This window comes from Ammospiza caudacuta, chromosome 12 (assembly GCF_027887145.1).
Source record: "Ammospiza caudacuta isolate bAmmCau1 chromosome 12, bAmmCau1.pri, whole genome shotgun sequence".
NCBI classification, from domain to species: domain Eukaryota; kingdom Metazoa; phylum Chordata; class Aves; order Passeriformes; family Passerellidae; genus Ammospiza; species Ammospiza caudacuta.
The window spans coordinates 7,667,840-7,692,796 of record NC_080604.1 but is presented as its reverse complement, the minus strand read 5'-3'; the positions used below and the strand labels follow the sequence as shown (position 1 = coordinate 7,692,796).

The 24,957-nt window shown below is 38.3% G+C and overlaps 1 protein-coding gene across 5 annotated transcripts in view; it reads left to right on the top strand.

Annotated features, from left to right (window-relative positions):
• NISCH (nischarin) overlaps positions 1-24,494 on the top strand; it is a 29,493-nt gene extending 4,999 nt beyond the window's left edge. The window contains exons 2-21 of one of the 5 annotated variants that reach the window (XM_058812823.1): positions 672-755; positions 1,476-1,658; positions 4,951-4,999; positions 6,618-6,781; positions 8,127-8,222; positions 9,799-9,894; positions 10,209-10,364; positions 11,634-11,702; positions 12,144-12,329; positions 12,534-12,662; positions 13,074-13,187; positions 14,019-14,127; positions 16,703-16,824; positions 17,685-17,740; positions 18,213-19,520; positions 19,924-20,098; positions 21,280-21,433; positions 21,970-22,098; positions 22,463-22,624; positions 23,107-24,494. In XM_058812823.1, coding sequence (XP_058668806.1) covers positions 672-755; positions 1,476-1,658; positions 4,951-4,999; positions 6,618-6,781; positions 8,127-8,222; positions 9,799-9,894; positions 10,209-10,364; positions 11,634-11,702; positions 12,144-12,329; positions 12,534-12,662; positions 13,074-13,187; positions 14,019-14,127; positions 16,703-16,824; positions 17,685-17,740; positions 18,213-19,520; positions 19,924-20,098; positions 21,280-21,433; positions 21,970-22,098; positions 22,463-22,624; positions 23,107-23,735 — 4,170 coding nt within the window. In that variant the 3' untranslated portion in view covers positions 23,736-24,494. Of the gene's footprint in view, positions 1-671; positions 756-1,475; positions 1,659-4,950; positions 5,000-6,617; positions 6,782-8,126; positions 8,223-9,798; positions 9,895-10,208; positions 10,365-11,633; positions 11,703-12,143; positions 12,330-12,533; positions 12,663-13,073; positions 13,188-14,018; positions 14,136-16,702; positions 16,825-17,684; positions 17,741-18,212; positions 19,521-19,923; positions 20,099-21,279; positions 21,434-21,618; positions 21,767-21,969; positions 22,099-22,462; positions 22,625-23,106 lie in introns of those variants that run through there. The other 4 variants (XM_058812824.1, XR_009275271.1, XR_009275270.1 and 1 more) reach the window with 4 other exon arrangements.
• Positions 24,495-24,957: the final 463 nt, after the last annotated feature.

The following is a 24,957-nucleotide window of genomic DNA, read 5'->3' as shown; positions in this document are numbered from 1 at the left end:
TGAGTTTTCTGCAAAACCAGTACTGTTCAGTCCAGAAAGTCACCTAGAATGAAAATCTTTGTTTAGTACATGCATGGCTAAAAATACTTATTTTTGTATTAGATGTTTAGTTGCTTTAGATAATTGCAATAATTCTTTGGGCTCAGTAACTCTTCCGGGAGATGTCTTGTGTGCTTTACCCCAAAAAGAATAAAACAGCATCCACCCAGCCAAAGGATTTGTTCTGTTTTCTCAAGGGTTAAGCTCCAGATTTCTGCTTAACTGAAGTGACAGCAGGATGCTTGCCAAGTTCCTCTGCCCATTGTGGAACTTGGTAGATGGAAGAAGGGATGCTGCTGTGTCAGGCTTGTGGGTAGCTATGAGGACCAACCTCAGCAGAAATTTTTGGGAAAAGAAGTAGCTTAGAGCTCTTGGTCCATCAACCTTTGGGTTGCAAAAAAAAGCCATTGCTTTACACTGAGACATCTGCATGTTCTTGTTGTGGAGCACCTTTGTAGTGAGATCAGGTATCCCCCATCAGCAAAGCCCCCTCACACCTGGGGTTAGCATTTCCTTAGCTCTGATCCTTGCAGAATATCTACCCACCTTCAGTGCTCCATCAATCAGCAGGACTCACAGGCAGCTTCTCTTTAATGCTTTGCAGTGCCCTTACTTGAATTTCATCCTTTCAGGTGTACATTATTCAGGTCAGTGTTGGCAATCATCAGTGGACAGTCAAACATCGTTACAGTGATTTCCATGACCTGCATGAAAAGGTAAGAATGTTAAAACTGTGACCTTGGTATCTTACAAAACTTTGTACAGTTCTTGTAGTTCTGTTTTACAGAGTGATTTACATAATTTCTTTCTTCAATAAAGAGAGAATATCTGCCAGATGCCATCTGAACTGCAGACTCAGTCCTTTTTGTGAGAACATTGTTATTTGCCCCTGTTACACTCCCCTCTTGAACTGGGGGAGGTTGACCTGGACAGCTTCAGCCTTGGGTGGAAGCTGTGTCAGAGAGGAGAGTTCAGGCTGGAGTCAGTGAACTTTTTGCTAAGGATGTTTATGATCAGCTGATTTGGTGGCCAAAGTCTCATCACAGTGGATGATAAAAACATCCTTAAAGTAGCATGGGATATTTACCAGCCAGTGCTGATAAAAAACAAAAATGAGGAAAAGTCTACTTTGGTCATGAGTGTTCTGCTTTCTCAGAAATGCACTGGTTATTTTGTTGTTTTATCATATTTGTTGCATTCTTCCCTGGTACTGAGAGTGATTCTTTGAGCTGACACTGTTATTACTCTGATCATTCCATGACAAAATGCTCTTTCTGAAAATACCTAATACTTTGAAGGCAGTAGACAAATTTACTGAAGTAATTTATTTTTGGATCTTCCCAGCATCAGGCAACATGCACTTATTGTGTTCCATTGCATCTTTTGTGCAAGTTCAGGTGGTGTGTCAGGTATTAGCTCTGGTCTTTGTCTTTCAGCTTGTTTCAGAGAAGAAAATAGATAAAAATCTGTTACCTCCAAAGAAGATGATTGGAAAAAATTCCAAAAGCCTTGTGGAGAAAAGACAAAAGGAACTGGAGATCTACCTACAAACTCTGCTGCTCAAGTTCCCTGTTACTGCTCCAAAAGTTTTGTCACACTTCCTACACTTCCATTTATATGTAAGTTTATGTTTTTAGTGTCTGAATAGAGGCCTGAGTCTCTTTTCCTAATTCTCTGACTTGGGGAGAATTCTGTGGAATCTTCATGAGTTTGCTGAAATGGTTCTTTTTCAACATTTTGCACAATATAACAAAGCATATTTTTAAGATTTTTGACACAGCTTTTTATTGCAGTAGACACTGTGCTGGGAAGTAGTGTGGGCAGGGACTCTAAAAAGAAAAAAATAAATGCTGGCAGGAGAGTTGGAAGCTGTGAATAAATGTGAGGCTGAATTGGTTAGGCTGAAGTCAAGAGTGCTGGCTCTCAAATGAACATTGCATAATGGATCCACACCCTCCTACTTAGTGGCTAATGGTTGGAGCTGTGGTTCACACTGAAACAGTTTCCAGTAGCCCAAGTGAAGAGAAATGATGCTTCTCTGTGGAAGCACAGTGATGGAGTGGCTTTTGGAGAAATAGCTCCAGCAGACAGAATGTTACGGTAAAGGATACTTGAAGCAAGAAGCAATTACTTGATTTCATGTTCAGATTGCAATTTGCTCATCTCTTGTGTATAGTTAGGTTTTTTTTGCAATATGGCATCATGTTGTAAGGGGGAGAAGGAATTTCATCAAGAGGAAAAAGCACTGGAGAACTGAGTGGAAAGAAGGAGCAGTAACTGCTTTGGGGTGGGATGTCTTGAGAAGGCCCTTCAGGGTTTCATAGCTTCAGAAATTAGTCATCAGTGATCCATTAGGTGTTAATTAAGTTTTAGCAACAAAAGAAAGCCTGGTTTAGTTATGTTACATGAACATAATTATCCTGGTGAGACTTCAGAGTTTCTTAGATAAAAATAGTTGAAGGTTTATTCCACACTGTTGCTATTGCCTTGCAGACTTGAGAGAGAAGCATAGATTTGTAACTATCAAGCCCTCTGAAATGGATTTGAGGTTTTAAATTTATTCAAAATGTCTGACAATGTAGGGAGAATTCTGTTCAAATAAACCAAAATTCCAGTGGTCACCAGCAAATTGCATAATGTTTCTGTTCTGTGCTCTATCTTGTAGATGATGTCTGTTTCATTAAAGTTTCAGCATTGTAACTTCCACATGGTTTTTATGCAAGCAGAAGTTCTTCCTTGCCCCTGACTTATTTCTCAGGACTATTGTTTATCTCTTGTAATGTAATCTTTTTTTGCTTTTCCATAGAGCTAGCAGTATTTGGATATGAATGCTTCCCTGTTTCTAAATGCTCTTGGATATTAAGGGCAAAGATGTTGTTCAATCTGCATTTCTTTGCTTTCGGGGGATCTGACTTGGTTGTAAACTCTATTGTTTTTTGCTTGGAACTTTAGAATACTTTTAAATATTTACCAAAAATGTGTTAATTATTCAGGAGAAAAGCTAAATATTTACCACAGTAATTCTACTGGAAAAAAATTACCTTTCTGCAGAACTTTGTTCTTTTAAAATGTCTTCATTACCAGACAACCCATGTACATACTGGAGCTATTATAATGCCTGATATTGCCTCATTAATTTATGTAGGAAGGCTACAATATTTTTGTCTATTCTTTTTTGCAATATTTCCAGTAAGGATTATTTAATTTCATTTCCCAGGTTAATAGAACTAAATGGAGGTGCAATACCAGCCATTGATACATTCAAGTCACTTTGAAACCTTTTGTTGTTCTTGGATACAGCCCAGCAAAGAGAAACAGTTGCATGTGACAGCAATATAGAACTTTACTGTTACTTTGACATTGAAAAGGATTTCTGCAGTGACATGGGGATGCTTATTTTGTTGCATGGTCTTTGTCATCTTAGAAGTTTGGGTTTGTTAACTTACATGTAGAAGGTTTTGCAGGAAAAGCATTGAGTACCCACAAACCGCTGTTCAGACATCTGCAAACAATGGACTTCTGTGGGTGTGATGCATTCAAGTAGTTACAGCTAAGACAGAAGTCTCTTGTAGATCTGACAGAGGAATAGAGTTCCTTTTTTTTTTGCCTGCTAGTCACTGAACAGTGTAAGTCATAATCTTGTTCCAATTATAAATGTAGGAAAAAAATTTTGGCTCTGTGTCCCCGATGACAAAAGAGATACAGAGTAGAGTTTTCAATTAAGTCTGTGCTTGCCAGATGAGTGTAACTGGCTTATTCAGACGTGAATCAGAATTGTTTAATTTTGTTTGGAATACAGCTTTGAGCTTGTTGTTCTCAAACTATGGCGTGGAGGCTTTGTTCATCCTCAGTGAATGGGGTTTCAGTTGCACTAAGAATGTGATGTTCTAAAATCCTTGTCTCATCAAATGAACTGAGCTGTCTGCTGCAGATGTCCTGTGGATGTATTCCCTTGGTATGAATCATGAGGTATTTGTCAGCAAAGTAAACTCATGAAATATTCATGTGGCAATGATCCACAATATCTGTTCATACTTTGCAGCTACCTTAAAATGAGATGTTTCACTAGGGGAAGCTTCACCCTCACAGTTTTATTTTGTTCTTTTTGTGGGCCTTTGAAAGGGAGCTGTTGGAAGTGCTCAGAACTATTTCTGGACTTGCACAGAGAGTTTACTTTTTGTGAAGAGAGGTGTGCCCAGGTGGGAAATACTTGTACTGATCTTTGTGCACCTGCAGATTCAGGAAGTACAGATCCCTGCACTGAGTTTTCAGTCTTTCATGCTGGAGCCATCAGTGCCAGGAATGGAGGTTGAGCACCCAGGTGGGTCCAGGAGGGGAAGAGGGGTGATGAGGAGAGGAGGGGTTTGCTTTACCTTGCAGCAAGCATAGCAGAGTTGAAGTCCAGAAGACTACTTACTTTTTACATCTCTTTTTTTCTGTAGACATGTTAATCTAAAGCATTCTCTGTGATAGTGATGTTCTGAGGAAATGTTGAGTGTTTGAGGCATTAGATTGGTCTTAATGTTAAAATGTGAAGAGCACTAGACTTGTAATATTTTCTTCAAAAAGAGCTTTCTTCCAAGCTGGGCTAATGATGGCTAGTAATAACTTGTTATAGTTGCTGCTGCCCTTTTATTAATGTGTGCAGAATGAATTTTTTAAATGTAATTCACTTTCTTTCATCTTGGAAGTGAAAATCCTATGAAATAAAACAATGTCGAGTAATTTCTAGGAATAATTTTCAAGTTACAAAGAAATCTATAAAAACGTCACCCCTGATTTCAGTTAAAAAAACCCCAAAAAACTGTCCTCTACCACAGCAAATAAAGGATATTTCACTAAAGGTCCAAATTAAAAATTGGAACCATAAGTATGTAAATAACACTTATTGCAATGGTTTATTGTTTGCAGGAGATCAATGGAATCACTGCTGCATTGGCTGAAGAGCTCTTTCACAAAGGTAAGGAACTTGCAGCATTCATTCCAGGAATGTTTTCCTCTCTGTTCATGCATTCACATATCTTTCATATTTTACCTCCAGACAATGAGAGATCTGCTCTTCCATATCCAACTGATACTTTTTCTCCTCCTTCTTTCTTTTTGTCTTTTTTTTTTTTTTTGCTGCTTGCACTTTAATTCAAGCTGTGTTTTGTGAGGAGCTGCAACAGTCTTGCAGCCACTGTTGGAAACAAGAAATTAGTAAATGTATGTTTTGCAAAGGGCCTCTTAGTCTGTGTCCTTAAGGGACAGCATGTGGCAGTGGTGATCAGGAGCTAAGCTCTGTCTCAGTGTGTAACTTGTAAGGAAGCTTGGTCTGTCAGTGAGTCCTGACAGTCTGTGTACTAAATGCAAGAGATCACTTTGGATACCTAAATATTATTCTTCCAGAATTCAGGAAACAGGAGACCTTCTGGTCAGTTAATTTAAGGGTGGCTTTTCTGAGGCTGGCAGATGAAAATGAAATGTTCTTAACTGTAACTACAACAGCTCCAGCTGCTCCATTAACAGCAGGAGGCATGTGAAAGGATTAATCCCTGCTATTTTTGTTTTGAAGGACATGCAAGATGCTACTTTATAATTCCAGTTGGCTGAGGTGTGGTAGGCATGAAAGGTGAAGCATGTTTCAGCAATGCCATTTCAGATTTTCTGTCAGAAAGTTACCTTTAGGTGAAGCCACCTCAGAGAGTCCATTCAGTGAATTTTGGAATATCTAAAGCTTGTGAAGAAATCTTTGCTGGCTTTCTAGTGCCTGCAGTCTCACTGGCACAATTCTCACACGAGAATTGATGTGTCACTGGCTGCTCTGTATTAGTGTAATCTTCCACTAATGTATGTGTAGCTGGACTCTTGGACTTGATCCCACTGAGGCTGTAGGGAATTTTACTCCTCAGAGCATTTCTGAGAACTCTGCTTATCACAAAAGCTGATGCTTTTTTGTCCATGAAGTCAAACTGGTGTCCCTAAAATGGAGCTTTCAATATTCATTCCATGTGTGTGTTCCAGCTGCTGTACCCTACATCGAGCTAATGGTGCCTTCAGAGAGGCTTTTATGTGCTGCTTCCTGCTGATCCTGCTGTTAAATTGGATTGTGAAATTATAATTAGATAAGGCATTTTCTGTTCTGGGCATTTGCTTTGGTACTAGCACGGAGAAAATCCCCATACTTTCAAAAATACATATTGTTCACTACAGTTCTGCATTTAGCATAGCAAAAGATCTGAGGTCTGTATTTTAGATAGCAAGTGCTGTGTTTTCTTAATAGAAAAAACCTAACTGCTATAAACTTAGAGATATCTCAGAAAAAGTTTCACAACTCTTGCATTATGTGAAGGAACTTTGATTCCAGTCCTGTTAATACTGAGGGAAATTTGCCATTAATTGCATTAGGAACTTCAGGCCTGTATCATGAGTGCCCACTTGAATACCTGAATTATTTTGGTGTTAAAAAAATTATTTTGCTACCTCAATTTTCATCTTAGAGTACAAATGACAAATGTGTATCACTACATTTTCTTTGTACCATTTATTCCCGTGTGAGCCTTGCAACATTGTGTTTGATCAGCTACTCTGTTTTTCAGGAGAGCAGCTCTTAATGGCTGGAGAAGTCTTCACCATCAGGCCCTTGCAGTTGTATGCTGTCACTCAGCAGCTGCTGCAGGGCAAACCTACCTGTGCTAATGGAGATGCCAAAACAGATCTGGGGCATATTCTGGACTTCACTTGTAGACTCAAGTATCTAAAGGTGAGGTCAATGTTAAATAGGTGTTTATGCTGCCAACCTTCAGTCCATGCTGTCCTCTAGCCAAGGTGTTTGCTGTGTAATGTTGTGGTCTTTTCAGCAGTGCCCTCTGTATAGATGCAGCCACAAAACCTTGCTGAGTGCCAGTAGGGATGGGTAAAGAAATAAATATTGACCTCTCCAACCTTGCTTTCTTTGCAAGCACTATGGGCAGGCCACTGTATATGAATATATATGCATCTATATAAATCTTGCCCCCTTTCCCACTGTCTCACTGCATCTGAAAGTTAAAAATAAAACCCTAAAAAGTGCCTCAGTTTCATAGGTGACCCTGAATTTCTTGCTAAAATGCCATTTCAGAATAAATGTAAAATGGCCTCAGAACAGATAGTTTTTGTCAGGAGACAATTTGACTTTTTTTTTCTACCAAATAAATGAATTAGACTTTCCCTAAAGTAAATTTTTTAACATTGCTTGCTATGACTCAAAAACTCATTTTAGCCCCTTTATTGCATGAGGAGCTGCCTTTTAACTGTGTCGTGTGTTCAAAGCTGAAGTCAAATGGTGGATCAGGGAAGCAAAACCACAGCTGTGCTGGTGTTCCTGGGCCTCCTCAGTTGCCTTTGTCATCTCTGTCTGTATAGAATCCTCTAAAGGGAGGATTTTCTGGCTGGAGAGGAGCTTATTGTTCAGACAAATGGGCATCTGCAGAATTTCTAGCCCTTCTGAATGCCTGTGAGTGGGCACATTCAGAACTTGTAAGATACATAAAACCAGAGAAAACCCTTTGAGTTTTCTCTCAAAATTCTATTCACAGCAAACATAATGAAGCCACCTGCTTTTTATGCTGCTGACATGCTCTGGGGCCAGAATCCTATGACCATATGGAAATACCAGATGCATTTTTATTGATGTATCAGTGTAATGCTTATTTTCTTCAAACCCATCTTGAACTTCATCCCTTGTAGTGGAATTAAAGACAACACTGACTTGGAGGGTTCAGAGGTTTCATGGAAGTGACTTTCAGTGAATTTTCTCTGATTTTCAGCTAAGAATGGAGCCTTGGTCAGCTTTGCTTACGATGTTGCTTTTTGCATGCCCCATGTGCTACAGAATGCAAGCACAAGGTGGCACTTCAAGTTCAGTGCACTTAGCTGGAGCAATTAGTATTTGTTTTCCTGAAGAGTTAACCTGCAAGTGTCATGAATCATTTCATATTTCAAAAATTGCTTGGAACTTTGGCTGTCTTTCCAAGCCACTGCCCTTGGGCCATTGCCTGTGTAAGACTGGAATGTGAACAAGTTGGATTGTGTGCACTAACTCAGTTCTTTAATGTCTTAAATGCCAGGTCACTGGAACAGGGGGACCTTTTGGAACCAGTAACATTCAGGAGCATCTCTTGCCTTTTGATCTGTCTATTTTCAAATCACTTCATCAAATAGAGGTAGGGCTGAGATACTGCTCATATGTGCTCTGCAAATGCCAGGTCTGCTGCCTGTATCTCAGAATTGGTGATTCTCTGCTTTGATTTGCCCCTGGAATTGGGAAATGCAGAGTTTAGCAGGACTGTTTAATTTGTGAAACAATGTTTTCTCACAAGTTTTGGAAATAAGGACACAGCATTTAAATTAGAAGACCTTTCACTGTGTGTTTTTCCAAAAAATCACTTTTCAGTATTCACACAAAACCTATGATGAGTGCCTTTCCACTGCCATAAAGAATTACCAAGTGGTAATAGTAGGATCCTCTATTACAAAATGCTTTTTATTTGGAAAAAAAAGTATGTCAAGTATTTGTGAAAATACCTTGACATTAATTTTTTTGGGTGTAGTGCTGCTTGCTTGATAATTTACAGATGTTTTTCATTGCTCTGCTTGCAATATAAATACCAGGGTTTCTAGCAGTTTTCAATGGATATTTTTTCAAATACCTGCTTGACCACTTCAGATCTTTTCAGAGAGAAAGACTATCCAATTCTGTCATGCATTCTGTGCACTTTTGGTGGATGCTGTACTTTTTCTAGTACATGAATGCTATTATCTCACTGATATGAGACAGTTGTTGATTGAGAACTGAAGTGTATTTCTGAAGTCAGTGATTTATTGTCATTCTCATATGGGAAAGAAGCTACGATAGAGGGAGAGAGTCTAACACAGCAGAGAGGATAGTGCAGAATTGTATCAATTTTCCCCTTTTCTGTGAGCATAAATGTGAGGAAAAGTGATTTTAGATCTTGAAGACTTTTGAAATTGTATGTTCATGAAAGGTTTTGGATTGACTGACACTAGATGAACACTTTCATCCCAAAGTAAGCACTGTCCAAAAAGCAACAGTGATAATCTGGGAAGAATTTTTTCAAGAATGGCAGAGATTTTTCAATCTCTGTAGGTTCATTGTGGTTTTCCTCATACACCAGCAAATGTGCCAGCTCTCGTGGTTGCACAATGTGTGTGACTGTCTATAGAGAAGGACCTGGACAGACTGTAGCAAATTTTCAGTAATGTTGTTTCAAATTGAGCTACAGAAAAAGAGACTTTGTAATCTTAAACTTAGTCTTTGTAATTAGCTGACTACAGGTCATTAGATTAGCGTCCTCACTTTCTAGGCATTTATTTTTTCTTATAATAAAAAAGACATCTGATATCCAAATCAATGTGTCTGCAGGTAGAGTCATAACTTGAAATAAATCTGTTTTTGGTAACAGTAAAAATGCTGTGAGCTGTTAAATCACCTGGGTAGTTTCACCTTGAATATGTGGGCCAGGTGTAAGGTCAGTGGAGAAGCTTTGTTTAAATATATGTTTGAATTTCATTTTTCTCCAGTTATGACTCTAATCTCTTGCTTTAGCTTTGCCAAGTGTCAGTGTTTCTGACCTAATAATCTCAGGAGATTTTAAGGAAGTGCTGTAACTACTTTGCAGATCGCTGTAGAATCTGCTGTTGAAGCTTTCAGCTACCACTTTTGTGTCTCATTTGTCTGTCCTAACATTTCTGACTTTGTAATGTAATTTTTTTAAATAGATCAGTCATTGTGGGGGAAAGCTTATCAAAGGGCTGACTTCATCAAAGCATGCTCTGGCCACACTGAGTGTTCGGTTTTCAGCAACATCAATGAAGGTAAGAGCCAGTTCCTCCTTCTGGTGAGTGTTCAAAGCATGTGCAAAACCAACATGCACAGTGGGGAAATATCCATTTGGAGTTCATGGGGTTTTCTGTACTGCTTAATTGCAGGTTCTGTTTTTAAAACCATGGAACTCTAAGGGTTTTCTAATCTTACAGAATCTCAAGTTTCTGTGAGGGAAGTGTTGGGATGTGTCCCTTCACAGGGACACTTTTGATGCTTGCTTACATGGGATTGTTGGCATAGTTTCCAAAACCATTAGCTCTCCCTGAAGATGTAAGCCAAATGTTGGTGTCCCTCTCTTAAACAGGAAATCCTGGTGCCTGAGGCCTCTGAGTTTGATCAGTGGGAGCCAGAGGATGCACTGGATTCAAATTGTCCAGTGACAGCAATTATTCCAACCTGGAGAACTTTAACAACTTTGGACATGAGTCACAACAGCATCCCTGAAATTGATGACTCAGTGGTAAGAAGTATTTTTAATTTGTGGAAAAAATATTACTTATCTGTGGCATATTATACACAGCAAGGATTTTGGATTTGCTCTACTGCTTTTTCTGGAGAATTTTCAGTTGCACTTTATGTTGATTATCTACCCAAGTTAGTGCTTAGGAGGTTTGTTCTATAAGAACTTAATTTCCTTTGCTGAAGGAGAGTACTTTTGTCATTTTGTGTTCTGTAGGCATTTCCATGAATTCTCACTTTTTGAAATATGCTTTTACTGTTTGCCTTGGCTGTAGGAGCCAATCAGAATTTTTAAAATTTTTTTTTTAAGAAAAAATACCTCATGGCTCAATTTGGAGTGGTTATCAAGGCTGGAGTTTCCTGCATATTTAAAAACCTATGACTTGCTGGCGGCTTTCTTGACATCAAAACAATATGAAAAGCATGAAAACAAAATTTTGGAGTATTTTGCCAGTACTTTAGAATTTTGTTTTGTAAATCAGCGGTTAAGAAAAAATCAACATTCATCACAAGAGCATGGTAAAATATGAAGAAGCTTTTTACTTGAGCTACTCTTGTGAAGCAGGAAATAATTACATGTGTAGCTCAACCAGACATCATAGACTTGGAGCATAATTATCTTGTTCATAATTTTTTGTGATGTAGATTTAAGATGCTTCAAGTCTGTGTGCAGGTCTTAACTGGCCTGTCAAGGCAAATCAATTCTGAGATACAACCAAATTAAAGCAGATGCAAAACACTGATGTCAGAATTCAGCATCAAGTTCAAGGTTTGAGACCTCCAAAATAAAATAATTTCTAAGTTAAAATGCATTTTCTACAAGTTTGTGTGACCTGACCTTGTAGTTCTTGGCTGGTATAATCAGGAATGGATTTACTCTGGGTTTTGGTACTACTGTCTTTATCCAGGTTTGTGTGTAGCATAAATCCCCTGGTTTATCTGTTTGATAAGACCAAAGCAGCATTAGTGAGTTTTATCTATAATTAGTGGGGATAAGCTAGGAGAAATTATTTGTCTTCAGTAAGAAACCAGGTTTTAGATTAAAACTGAATGGTGCTCCTCAGAGTAACCTGGTTTTCTTAAGAGCAGGAGTCAGCCCTTTTTTGACCCTAATCACACAGAATGTTTTCTTAATGCCAGAAGCTGGGAAGAGAGACTGTGTTGGATAAGACCTTTCCATTGCTTTTGTTGGTCAACAGATACTGAAGGAAGTGTGGTCTGACTTAAAACTAAAGTGCATTTAACACATGTGGGTTTTTTTCCCTTCTAGAAATTAATTCCAAAGATTGAGTTCCTGGATTTGAGTCACAATGGGGTGTCTCTGGTGGAAAATTTACAGGTAAGCGATGCATTTGAAGGTGAATTTTTTACCCAAGTGCCCAAGAGCTTAGAACACAGATTTTCATACTTCAGAATTTTGTTGCTCATCTTCATGGAGAGTAGTTTCAGCCCAAACAGCTGCTTCTTTGTAACATCAAGTACTCTTTTAGTGATGCATTTCTTAACTGCTCCTGGATATTTTATTTTCTTTGCCAATATCGACATACATTTAGTTCTTAACTAAATTCATTCACTACCAGCTGTATGCGTGGGTTGGTAAAAATGCAGAGGAGGAAATTAGATTTCTACAAGCTTTAACCTTTGTAATGAACAGTTTCAGGTCGTGTCTTTCATGCTATGTAGTGTCCAGCATGAAAACACTGTTGCACAATACAATGAGCCAGACATAAGATAGCATCTTTGTTCAGTTTTAATTGGTGAATTTTCTGTGCTGTTGTAGCATCTGTACAACCTTGTTCACCTGGACTTATCCTACAACAAACTTACATCACTGGAAGGTGTTCACACAAAACTGGGAAACATCAAAACTCTGAATTTAGCAGGAAATCAGCTGGAAAGGCTGTGTGGTCTTAACAAACTGTACTCATTAGTCAACTTGGATCTGAGCAACAACAAAATAGAACAGGTAACTGTTGACTTTTGGTGTCAAAATGTGTGTTAGATCAGAAGCCATTTATTTTAGTGGATCAAACTTCAAATAAATAAAAGTGGCTGTAGTGATTTTTCCTGATTGTTGTTTGTATGTAATCTATGGAAGAAATGCTCAGTCTGTGTGCTCATTTTCATTTTGCCAGTGTGTATTCATGCTTTTATTCTCAAATACTTTCAGATTGATGAAGTAAAAAATATCGGCGGCCTGCCATGCTTGGAGAAGGTGATGTTATCCAGCAACCCGCTGAGCATCATCCCTGACTACCGCACCAAAGTCCTGGCTCAGTTTGGAGACAGGGCCTCAGAGGTGAGCCCAGGGCTGCCCTTCTCACCCTCCCTTCAGCCTGGGCAGGGAAGTGCTGCAAATGCTCTGAAAACCTGAGGAGTTTTTTGTGTGCATTGGAGAAAGTGTTTAGAGAGCGAAACCTTATTAATGTTATTCAGCAGTGCTCCCGGATCCAAATGAGATTTTACCCTGCCTCATTGGGTAACAGTCTGTTAATATTGAAACACTGTTGTGCTGGAATGGTGTTACACTTACCAAATGTTGCTGAGTTTGCATTAAAGTGATGTTAGCTCAAGGTCTAATGTGGTAATTGTTTCTGTGTAATAGTTACATGGTTTGCATTGAGCCATGGCAATTTTTGATTATTCCATTAGTAAAAACTGGAGAATGCCTCATTTGCAATACTTTTAGATATTTTAACTTTTTTTTTAGGTTTGTTTGGATAACATTGTTACCACAGAAAAGGAACTGGACACAGTAGAAGTGCTAAAAGCTATTCAAAAAGCAAAGGAGGTGAAATACAAACTCAGCAACCCTGATAAAAAGGTGAGTCTGGTGCTGTGAGAAAAGTAGAATGTGCAGCTTACAAAATTACTTCTACAGGTTAGATGTAAGCAGAATGCGGTGAATTTTCCTTAGCATTAAAATTTTTATGCTTTGTGTTTTAATGTGATATGAACTTTTAATGTTGCCTCTTTTTCCTATGTAGTTTTCAATGTATTTTTGGTAGTTATCTGACCTCTATTTGTGGGCTGGCTCAGGAGAGAGGAAGTAGGAGGAGAAGATAAAATTACTTAATGGTGTACACAGTGAATTCACAGTTGACCTTAACAGCCATATTTTGTATCTTACACAAGTGTTTCAGAGCTGTGATTTTACTGCTTGCGTTGCAGAGTACTGAAATTACTTCCCCAAACTTTCTTCCTGTGGGTATTCAGCAGTGGGAGAGAATCAGAAATCTGAGTTCTCCTTGCCTTCCCTCATACCTGGCTGTGTGCTGTGTACTTGGTTAGTCTTGGTTTGGAAGTCAGTGTAGGGACAGAAGAGGTTCTGTCCATACAATGTGGAAATCCAGTTTGATTCTTTCAACTTGTGACGCTGCCAATTCTGTCAATACAGTGATTAGTCAGTGATCAGAATGACTTCTCTAAAAGGATTCTTAGTGGAATTCCACCTAGTGTGAAAATTGAGACTTAGAGGAGGTGACCACCACCACCACCCCCCACCAAAAAACCAAAAAGAAAAATAAAAAAGCTGGCACTAACTTTCCTTTTACTAAAATTGAGAAAGGTTGTGTGGGCTTATTTTAGTTCAGGATCTCATGTGTCCTGTGTATTTAGTTTTTTTTCTTTAATTGCTGCGTACTTTCTTTATTAGATCAGTGAGGACTCCAGGCTCACTGCTGCCAGCTCCAAATCAAACTGTTCTTCTCTTACTGTTCGTCCTTCCTCTCCCTCTCTGCCTCGTCCTGTCAGCTCCAGCCAAGGTAATCATGTATGTATCGTGCTGCTGGGCTGAGCCTCTTGGTTCTGCTTTTCTAAGCTGCATTGATATACATGAATATTATGTGCATGGATTTAGGGCTTTCAAGACAAGCACAAAGACATGGTAGAATTGGCTTTGAAAGTGAAAGTTGTATGGAATGTGACTCAGCAAAACCTACCTGTAGTTCCCAGTAGTGGTTAAATATCTGGAGTGAGAATTTGGGTACAGGACTTTTTACTGCATCATCCTGCAGAGGACTAGATGCCACTTCCAGTTTTAGAGTCATGCCTTAATGGAAAACTGTGGCATAGAGAGAAATATTTTAAAATTGCTTCACTACTCATTCTTGGTCTGCAAAATGTGAGCTCAAGCAGCATATGTTCCATTAGTGCTTTTTGCAAGAGCTGCATTTCTGTCACACCAGGGGGAAGATAGAGAAAAGAGATGAGTAAAAGACACCTGTGGGATTAGTGTTCTGGCTGAGCTGGTGATTTCAGCACATCTGTTGTGCTCTATAGTACCTGCTGACCTCACCTCAAGTTTTTTTACTCTGTGTTTCAAATGAATGTGCCTGCTGCATTAGGAACTTAGAAGAATGACTTAACTTTCTTCTTTAGCCCATAGGACTGACTTATGTGAATATTCACTTGTGACTGAGAAAAAGAAATACTTGCTGGTTTTGGCTTTTGTCTGATTGAATAGTGCAGTAGAATATGCACAGTGAGAGAAAACTTCATACCCATCTAAAAGAGCTGGGATTATCTTCTCAATTTCTTGGCATGGGGCAGGGGGGGCACAGCTTCCTCTTACCATTAATCAGTGGATTGGTGGATAAGGGAGAGAAGCATCCCTGAGGAGCTTGATTTTTGGAAAAAATCCATTGCTGTGACTTCTGCAGAATCAGCAGAGGTTTCTTTGTTCACTCTAGAAAAATGAAACTGTTCTGACAGCATTTGATGAGGGCGCAGACACCTTGATACACATTTGTTGCTATTTGTGTACTTTGCTTTTGTAGCCCTTCTAGATAACTTTTCATCTGCAGAAAAAATGCCAGTTTTTCCAAAATCGAGTAAATACTTGCTTTAAAATATTAAGCGCTTGACAAACTGTCTCAGTTCTGTAAATATGTAACAACCTGCAGTTTTATACAGGACTTGCTGTAAAAATATGGCTTGCTGTCAGCAACCCCTGGGACTGTTTAAATTATTTATCAACAATTTGTTTTCTACTACAGTAAATGTTTAGGAGCAAACAAATCTTGAGATAAAAGAAAATATAGATCTTTCTAAAGGACTTAGGAGTTCTATGGAGTGGTATAAGGGTCAAGGCTTATTTACTGTAGTCCTTTTCCATAAGATTCCTTCAGCAGAATTTTGGGGAAGGCTTTTATAAATAATGGGAAAATGAGGGCTGTGCAGGCTATTTCTCAGCTTCAACAATAAAAATTTATTATTTGCTACATATCTAAGTATGAAGGGTTGTTTTCAAAATACCAGTTTTGAGAAATCTATTTTAAAGAAAATGAAATATGCTGAGCAATTGATTTCACTGATAGACCTTAAGTCATGAATAATGGAATTAATTTCCTGATGTGCTGTTTCTATGCATTGTTTTCTCTGTATTTTCTAGACACCATCTGTTTCCGTAACATATTATTCATAGTTAATGTCATTGGGAAATGGCTTGTGGAAAAAGATTAAATATTTATATAGGAAACAGAAAATCAAAAATAATGCTGTCATGTTCTGGTTTTCCTGTCAATTTGAGTTTCCTTCTTGCTAACACAGTATTTTGTTCAAGTAATAAATACCTCTTGTGTTTCCTCTGACCATGAGATGTCTTGGTGTAATCTGCTGAACTTTACCATCAATCCAGAAAGATAACATACAGATTTTTTATGCTCAAGCCAGAAACATGTCCACACTGTAATTTTGTTGTCATTTTCATATTTAAATACTTGAGCTGGCTGGTTCAGTGGCAATGCTGAAAATTGATTTGCTCTGTTGAGCCAGTTTGATGCTGTGAATATCAAACTGGCAAAAAGTCAAACGTCCCTGAGAATGTTGCCTTGTATTCACTCATTATAAGTTTTTACTGATGATTCAGCTTTGAACCCTTGAAAAAGGTTCCAAATAAGGTGAGATAATATCTTAAGTGGCATTTGAGATCAGAGCTTCTCTGTCTGGTTGAAGGATGTACAGAGATATTACAGATATTGTTTGATTGAAGCTTGCAGAAATTTGTGAGTGTGCTATAAAGTTCATGAAGAGCACTCTGCCAGCCTAGCAGCTGACTAGTTCTGTTAAAACTGAGCTGTGTCAAGATTTCTTACACCAGAATTTGAGATTGAAATTGATTTTTAGTTTGAGAAAGAAGCTGTAGCAGTCTTTTTCAATTAAACTAAAATTCTGCTTGCTTTTTTATCCTGGCTATTGTGTGAAGGTATGCTTTAGCTTTACTGATTTATGATTAGATCTTGATTATACAATTTTAATCCCACTTGATTGGCAGATACTATAAGATATTTATTTTTGCTTTGCTTCAGTGATTTAAAGAGTTGTTTATGTTTGTTCTAGAAATAATTTGTGAAGATACAGTCCTAGCCAACAGTTTTTTGCAATCCAGTGATTCGACTCCTACAGACCATACAGTTCCCCAGAGATGCTTTGAAATACCAGACTCCAGATGTAAAATTCAGGTAATTGCCACACTTTTGTTTATATTATAGCATTTTTAAAAGCTTTTGCACACTTATTTCTGATGTTAAACTTATATTATCATAGTAATCCATAGCAAAGGTTTTTTTGCTTCTCAGAGCTATTTTATGGAAAAGGAGGCAGCCCCAAATTTGATTCAAGGGTGTTCAGTCCAGGTTGTAAATTAAATGCAGAATCCAAGTTTACCAGAGTTGCAGAGAACTGTTGCTACTGTGGCTTTGAGATGTTTACCCAGTACTACTATAACATCATTTAACAGCCATTTAGATGCTGAGTGTAATAATTGTGTCTTATCATATTACAGTATCAGTTCTTGAAAGGCTATTCTCTTGCTGGTAGAGCAGAAGAATCTTCTCTCTGTCAATAGGCAATGGCCTTAATTTGTCTTCTTCAATCTCCTCCTATCTGATAACTTCTGGTTTGTGATTTCATTTGTGGTATTGGAAGCACTCTTCATATGCATGGCTTCAAGGAATAAGACAGGAAGACTTGGTGTCTCTTCCTTTGCTACCAGTGTAGTTGGTGTTTGTCAGGTTCCCTTAGTGTTTGGCTTCATGTTACACTAATTCACTAAAAGTTTGTAGAATGCTGAAATGCCTGGGTCACAGGCTGGATCTGTTCTCAGGTCAGCAGCAGAGTTCATTCTTCTTCTGCCTTAGTTGAATGCCCAGCCTAAAGCAAACATTATTTTTGGGTCCTCAAAGGGTGGCTGTTAAACTCCCTGTGAAAACAGCAGGACTTGGCCAGTTTAAAAAGCATAAGCCAGCTTTAACTTTGCTTCTCATGTGTGCTGAACTCTTAAGTAGTTTACAGCTTCCTGATGTTGCTCTCTTCTCCTTAGGCACCTGCCTCTTCATTGGCTTCATGCAAAGAGTATGGTGGTGGTCATCATGTGTGGTAAGCTACATAAATAAATTCTACTTTAAATCCTTGTTAGCTTTTGGGTGATAACTGTTTTCTTAAACACAGCCTTTAAGGCAAAACAGTCTCTTTCATTGTATTCTGCCTCTGGGTTTTTGAACCAAAAATATGTTTTTAACCTTTGAACCCTGGAATGCAGCTGGTGGTTTCAAAACCAGCAATAGCTGCATTGTCTAGTCCTTTAGGTCATGAGGTTGTGCTTGCTGGGGATGGGAAAGGAAAGAGGAGTTCAACATTTTAGTATTTACTTTCTATAGAATTACACACTACCAGCCTTTAAAATCAATGGCTATGCAGTACAAAGATGTTCTACAAAATTACACTGATTTAACTGTATTAGCAAGAGCAAATATCAAAGTTCTGAAAAGCAGCACCCTGAATTGTAGGTAGCCATAACTGTTTTTAAACTCAAGTTTGTACTTATTGTGGCTTCTTCTCTCTTTTGAAGTTTGGAGAGAGAACACTGTGCGGTGCCTGACCCCTCTAACACCATCATCTTGCCTTTTAATTGTATGTCCTACACTGCCACCAACCAAGACTTTATCCAGCACCTTTCTGCCTCGATAGTGCAGGCTGTGCAGAAATCTGCCCCCTCTCCCACAGAGAATAAAGGAAGCCCTGTGGGTACTTCCACAGCCACAGACAAAGCAGATGGATATTTTGAAATGGGACTTCATGAAGGAGATCAGACTTTTGAGTTCAGCACTACTTTGGATGCTCAATCATCTGACAACATAGCAGTGGAGAGTGTTGACATAGTCAAAATTCTCTGGAGCTTTTCAATTCACATTCATAAAGGACTCAGACAGTTTGCTTCCTGTTTGGTTTTGACCGATGAGATGCTAGCTGTGTTTGAGATTCCTCATCAGGAATTGAGAGAAAATTGCCAGCACATCCCTTCTGCCTTGAAATTAACACTGTTTTTTCCTTACACTGATCTAATAGAATTTGGCTTTCTCCTGCCAGAAATCTGTTTAACTCTGAAGCTGAAAAACAGTGACCACTGCTTGTTTATTGTTTCAGACTCCCAGAATCTTCAAGACTTTTATTCCTGTTTACAAACGTGTTGCTCTCAACACTACACATCAGTGTTACCAAGCTCCACATGGTACTGTAGAAAAGCAAATCTCCAAGAATTTCTCTGTCAGCTCATGGAATTGAATTGCATTTCAGCTGAAGATGTTGAAATAAAAGGTTGTTTCCCAACATATCTTGTTTATGGGAATAAAACCAATGTTCAGAAAGTCTTGCATCAACCAGAGTCAGCTGGCAATAACAAGGAATGGTCAAAGAATACTTTGTGTTCTGCACTTTATTCTTCAGTTTATAAATCTTCTGACCAGAGTCCCTGTGTGGTCCATCCGTGTTGGATATTTCTAACGCCCCAGCATTTGTACATTGTAAAGGTGGATTTCAGCTTACTGCCAGGTAAATGGGCAGGCACAGAGGAGTTGGGAAGTGTATTTAAGCTGAACAGAATTCCATTGGCATCACTTGTGCTGCATCCAACTCATGGTGCCACACAGCAGAAGGGTTCATTTTTGGATGGACACGTGCTGGAGTTGCTTGTTGGATACAGATTTGTTACAGCAGTGTTTGTTCTACCTCATGAGAAATTCCACTTTCTAAGAATCTACAGCCTTCTAAGGACACTGCTCCAGGATGTTAAGACTATTATTATTTTCAAAGCTTCAAGCAAATTGGATGCTGTAAGAAATCATGCTGTGGAGGCAAACAGACACAGTCAGGCAGCCAGGTAATGGTTCCTGTGAAAGGTCTCTGGCACAGTGCTTGATGTGGCCTGACCCCTGTGTTTGCTGCTGTCATTGTGGTTGGGTTTGGACTGTAGTATTGATGAAATACTTCTGCATTGTACTAGTCTGGTGTAAGTGTGGTTATCCTGGACTGTAGCAGTCCACCTTTTTTTTTGTGTTTTGTTGCTGCAACGTAATTTCTGATGGAAGGAAACTTCCTATTTCATGTCCCTGCAGGCTGAAGTTACAGCAAATTGACAGCTATGGTCAAGATATAAATAATTTAAACTACTAAAAATGGAAGTTATCTAGTTTTAATTTTTGAATTAAATACAAATATTTTTGAAGGGAAAAAGCTGTGCAGATCTTTACATTTTGACTATTTATATTCTGGATCTTTTCTAGTTTCTGCAAGCCTCATCTGACATTGTCATCCTTATACCCATCTGAGCTTCTTATGCAGAAGATAACAGAAGACAACCAGATTCCTGTTCACATTCATGTTTCTGTGTCTCTGCAGTATGTGGCTGGGCTGAAGGGAAGAGCCCTGGTTGAATTTTTCCATAGCAACATTGCAGAGGTATCATGGTCTATAGATCAAGTGTACAAAAACATGCTTTGTGACCTTTCTGTACTACACAGTATCCATAAAAACTTTCCTGAGCAAATTTAGCCACGAGAATTAGGCTCTGGGAAACCTGAAAACATTTTCATCAAGAATCTGTGTGTTATTCCATTTTGGGTTCCCTGCTACAACAACTGGGATCCTGCAAAGCATATTTTGCCTTCAGGATCTGTGGTGCTGAATAGGAGAGTACACTAATTATGTCTGAAGATGTGATTGCTCCAAGAATGTTCCTCTATTTTCTTTAAAGTGGAAAAAGGAAAGAAAATCACAAGAATGAAATTATTTTGGAATGGTTCTCGGCTACATCAGTAAATAAGTGTTCTGACTTGTTTTTGTAGTACTGTGCATGACTGCAACACATGTACATGGCTGCAGGTACTCCAGAAACATGAACAGATAAACCTGATTCTGAAAAACATTTAAGTGTATGTGGGGAACATCAGATTGAAAAGTAAAAACATTACCCAAAATTTATGATGTGGCTTTTTGAGTGACAAATCACTGTGATCTGAGTACAAATTGAAAAGCTTGAGACATAGATACATTTTTCTTATTCCCTTACCTCTTTTCCAAATGTTTTAAGTAAGCACAGTTACAAGCTGTACTTCTCTTTTTATATCAGGAAAAGCTGATAAAAAAGCAGGTGACTCATTTAAGGGTTCACAGTAAGCCCACCAAGTTGAAAGCTGGGAAGATGCTGAGTTGGAGCAGCAGCTGCAGTGGCAAGCTGTGCTCCTGTCCTCTCTCCAGGGTCTTTGAATCCAACCCTCAGAAACACTTAAAGCCTCAGCAGACTTGAGGTTTGGGAGGCCACTGCTCAGCTGATGATTAAAGTTCTGCCTGCAGTGTTTGCCCTAAAAAGTCTTTCTTATAAATGAGATGTTTTTCTGTATTTTTCTAATTTCGGTTGGAAAGCAAGGAATAATTTGCTTATAACAGAAAAATAATTTTCTTACACAAACACAAGATATTTTCAGTAGCTGCCATTGTGGCCTCATTTGCCACTACCTCTCTTTAACCAGAGCATGTTCAGATGCTAAAGATTTTGAAGTTGTTTCTCTGAGGGCCTAAGGTGATGAAACTGTCTGAAATATCAAAGTTCATGTGTTTATGAAATAAAATTTACATCTTAGGTGGAAAATGAAGAGTTGAGACACCTCATGTGGTCTTCAGTTCTGTTTTACAAGACTCCCAGTGTGGAAGTGATGGCTTGTGTGCTTCTCTCAACAAAAGCGATTTACTTTCTGTTGGATGATTCTTTCATTCATGCAGATGAGCACCAATCAGGTAAAATAGTTACTTTGATCCTTTAATCATGTTACCAGTGTAATCCCTCTCTCTGTGTTTGTCCTCAGTCTAAGAACCAATTTTGGTCAATATTTTTAATTAGACCTCCTAGTTAAAAGGGTCACTATTTGCATAAGGCTTTTATGTTCAAAAAAACAGAGTCTTGAGTCATGTCTGCTTCTCAGACCCTTTTAGCTGCCATGGGATCCATGCTGTTCTCTGATGTTATTTCATGGTCTCTCTCATGATGAAAATGGAAAGTGAAGGGTAATGAACCTCATGGTGGTCATTCAGTTAAAGTGTGTTATCAGTGCATGTGCTGATTTAAATCAGGTATGGGACAATTATTTTTTAAAATGCTCCTAATAAAAATTGCTTGTATTTTGCTTGAGAAATGTTTACTCACTCTACCTAGTTTTTTCTTAATTTCTTTCTTCAAGTGTGAGATAAGTGTTAGATAGTAATATAAAAATTATGCTTATGGACAGAACAATCTTTTTCTTTTGACCTTTTTATCGTGTGTACTTCTTTAACAGATTTTTGGAACAAAGAAAACTCAGACTGTGAAAACAGCTCTTTCCACCTCTCTTGCTGCTTTGTGCTAAAACTTAATGACCTGCAGTCAGTAAATGTTGGCCTGTTTGACCAATACTTCCGAATTACTGGTGAGTACAACTTGTGATTTAAGCTTTTCCAGTTCCATTTTATTCTAGTCTTTTTTAGATGGATCCATGTCTTTATTAGTGAGATGGAAGAGAGGTTTTCTGTTGCTTTATTTTCTTGAATCCCTGGAGCAAGATTTGAATCATAAGTATACATTGTATTTTAAATGAAGAGAAATTATGTATTTTTTGAGGGATTTGTAAGTAATCTATTGTTGTTTTCAAGAATTTGAAAGATTTCTGAATAATAATGCATGTTTTCAGGAGAAACAATCATTTTAAAAAAATCTTTTCTGATGACAGTTGCATGTTGGTTCAAGAAATGGTAATGCCACAGTGAGTGAATTATGTTCTGTGTTCTCCTCAGGGCATTCTGCAGATCACATTGTCACCTGCCTGACAAGAGACAGTTACAACACTCACACCTTCATCCAGCAGCTTATGGCAGTCCTGTCACTGCTTGCACGCACTCCTTCACCTGAACCAGTAGACAAGGATTTCTACTCTGAATTTGGGAGTAAAAACACAGGTGAGTCTTTTCTACATGCCATGACTTATTTAGGCATCATACTTTAGGCTTCACCTAAACTGTACTGATTAAAAACACTTTTGAGGGAGATTTATGCATCAGTCATTTCCTATTTGATACTTCAACTAAACTCCCTGATTTAATTATCTTAGATGTGCCTTATGTGAGCAGGATTGTTAAAAGTATGTAAGAGTCTTGCACAAGTGAAGTTACTGATGGCTTCTTGCATTCACCCTGGACTTACATGGTTAGAAATTTGCAGAAAAGTGTGTTGGTAATGCAAGAAAGGCTCTGGCAGAGACCTGCAATCCAAATACAATTATTCCAGTATTGTTTTTAAGCAAAAGCCATGTATCAATAGATACAAAACTTAAATTCTTCCAGCTACAGCCAGCTATCAAGCTGGTTGTTGTTTATCCTAGTACATTGAGAAATTATTGTATAGCACTAAATAGAGATGTAATAATGTATGTTTCTTGCAGGAAAAATGGAGAATTATGAACTGATTCACTCTAGCAGAGTAAAATTTATTTATCCAAATGAAGAGGAAATTGGGGACCTTGCTTTTCTAGTGGCAGAGAAGATGGATGGTTTGACCAATCTTCCATCCCTCAACATCCTTCTGTATGTGTTGGCATTTCAAGTAAATCACTTTGAAGGATCTGCTCAGAACACTAGTTCACTTCAACCTAAAACACTGATCTTGACCAGCTCTGATTTGTTCCTCTTTGATGAAGATTATATCAGTTACCCACTACCTGAATTTGCTAAGGAGCCACCAAAGAGAGACAAGTACCAGCTTGCAGATGGAAGACGAATCCGGGATTTAGACAGAGTGCTCATGGGGTATCAGACATATCCACAGGCCCTTACATTTGTGTTTGATGATGTTCAGAATCAGGATCTGATGCAGAATTTAACACTGGATCACTTTGGAGAAACTGATAGTGTCCCAAAGGGAAATTCCAAACAAGAGGGAAGCAGGAACAGAGAGATCCAGTGGTACATTTTTATCCCAAGTGCAGAAAGCAGGGAGAAATTAATTTCATTGCTTGCAAGACAGTGGGAGATCCTGTGTGGTAGGGAATTGCCTCTGGAGCTCACTGGGTAGTTACTGCACAGCCAAGTGATTTCAGTCTGTATTACAAGGTAAAGCACAGTGAGTAAGTAGATAGCACCTGTCAAGTTCTCTTTGTTTTCATGAGGAGCTGACCTGGACTCCTTTGTTCCCTGGTGCAGTGAACATGTAATAGTACATAGAAATATTCTGAAGTGTTAACTGGGGACTGACCTTCTTGTACAGTCTATTTTTATGCAATAGTATATAGTGAAAAAAACCACATGAGACATCCTGGGAAACTGTATGGAAAATTTAAGGAGTCAACACTAGATATTTTGTCGTCTGGGGCTGTTAAGGTTTCCACTATTTTTCTGTATATATCAGTCTTGCTGTTCTATACAAATTCTAATGTGTAAATAAGGGTAAATGCTTGTGTATGTTCAAGTGCAATGTTCTTTGTACAAGAAGTATTTTGGGTATGCTGCTAATGCTTATTATTTAATGATCTTACAGTTTTACATATGTTTTTCTTTGAGGCCAAGTGTAATTATTTGCTGCCAATCATTAACTTAACAGTAAAATTTGAGCCACAAGCAGGTAACAAATTTTCATATGAAACTATTTTCACAGGCATTCATTTTCCTTCTCCAAGGATAAAAGATTTGCTTGGTAAAGATCCCTTCAGTATTATCTTGAAAGTGGAAATACCCAATGTGGGTATATTGGCATTTTGTCAGCAAATAATGGATTTGTATCTCTGAACACAAAGTCTTTCTTTTGCCTATCTTGTCAATACAAATAAAGTGTAATTTGACAGTTTTCTTTTGGCCTTGTCTTTATTCAAGTTTATATCTTGTGTTTCCAGGATACCATATGGCAGTTCAGCAGCACACATTCTGTTCCTAGAGTGCATTGTAAAGTATGAAATGTGCAGCAAGCTGAAAGAAGAAAATAGTTCATTCTCCTACAAGACTGTTAGTCCAGAAATACAGCTGAGTCATGGAAACTGAGGATCTGCAGCCTCTAAACACAGTCTGAGGATTTATTTCTAGTACTTTTGCTTATCTGTTAGATATTAGGGATTTTCATTCTAAGCTGTTGTGTTTAACTTGATGGTTACTGTGCCCAGCAAGTTTTAGCATCCCCCATGACAGAAAAATCCCTACTCACTATTATGAAGACAGATATTGACATTGAAAAAGAATGTATCTATAAATTCTATATCCAATAAGAATATATTGGGAATAAGAAGGGAAGAACAGTTTTGATATTT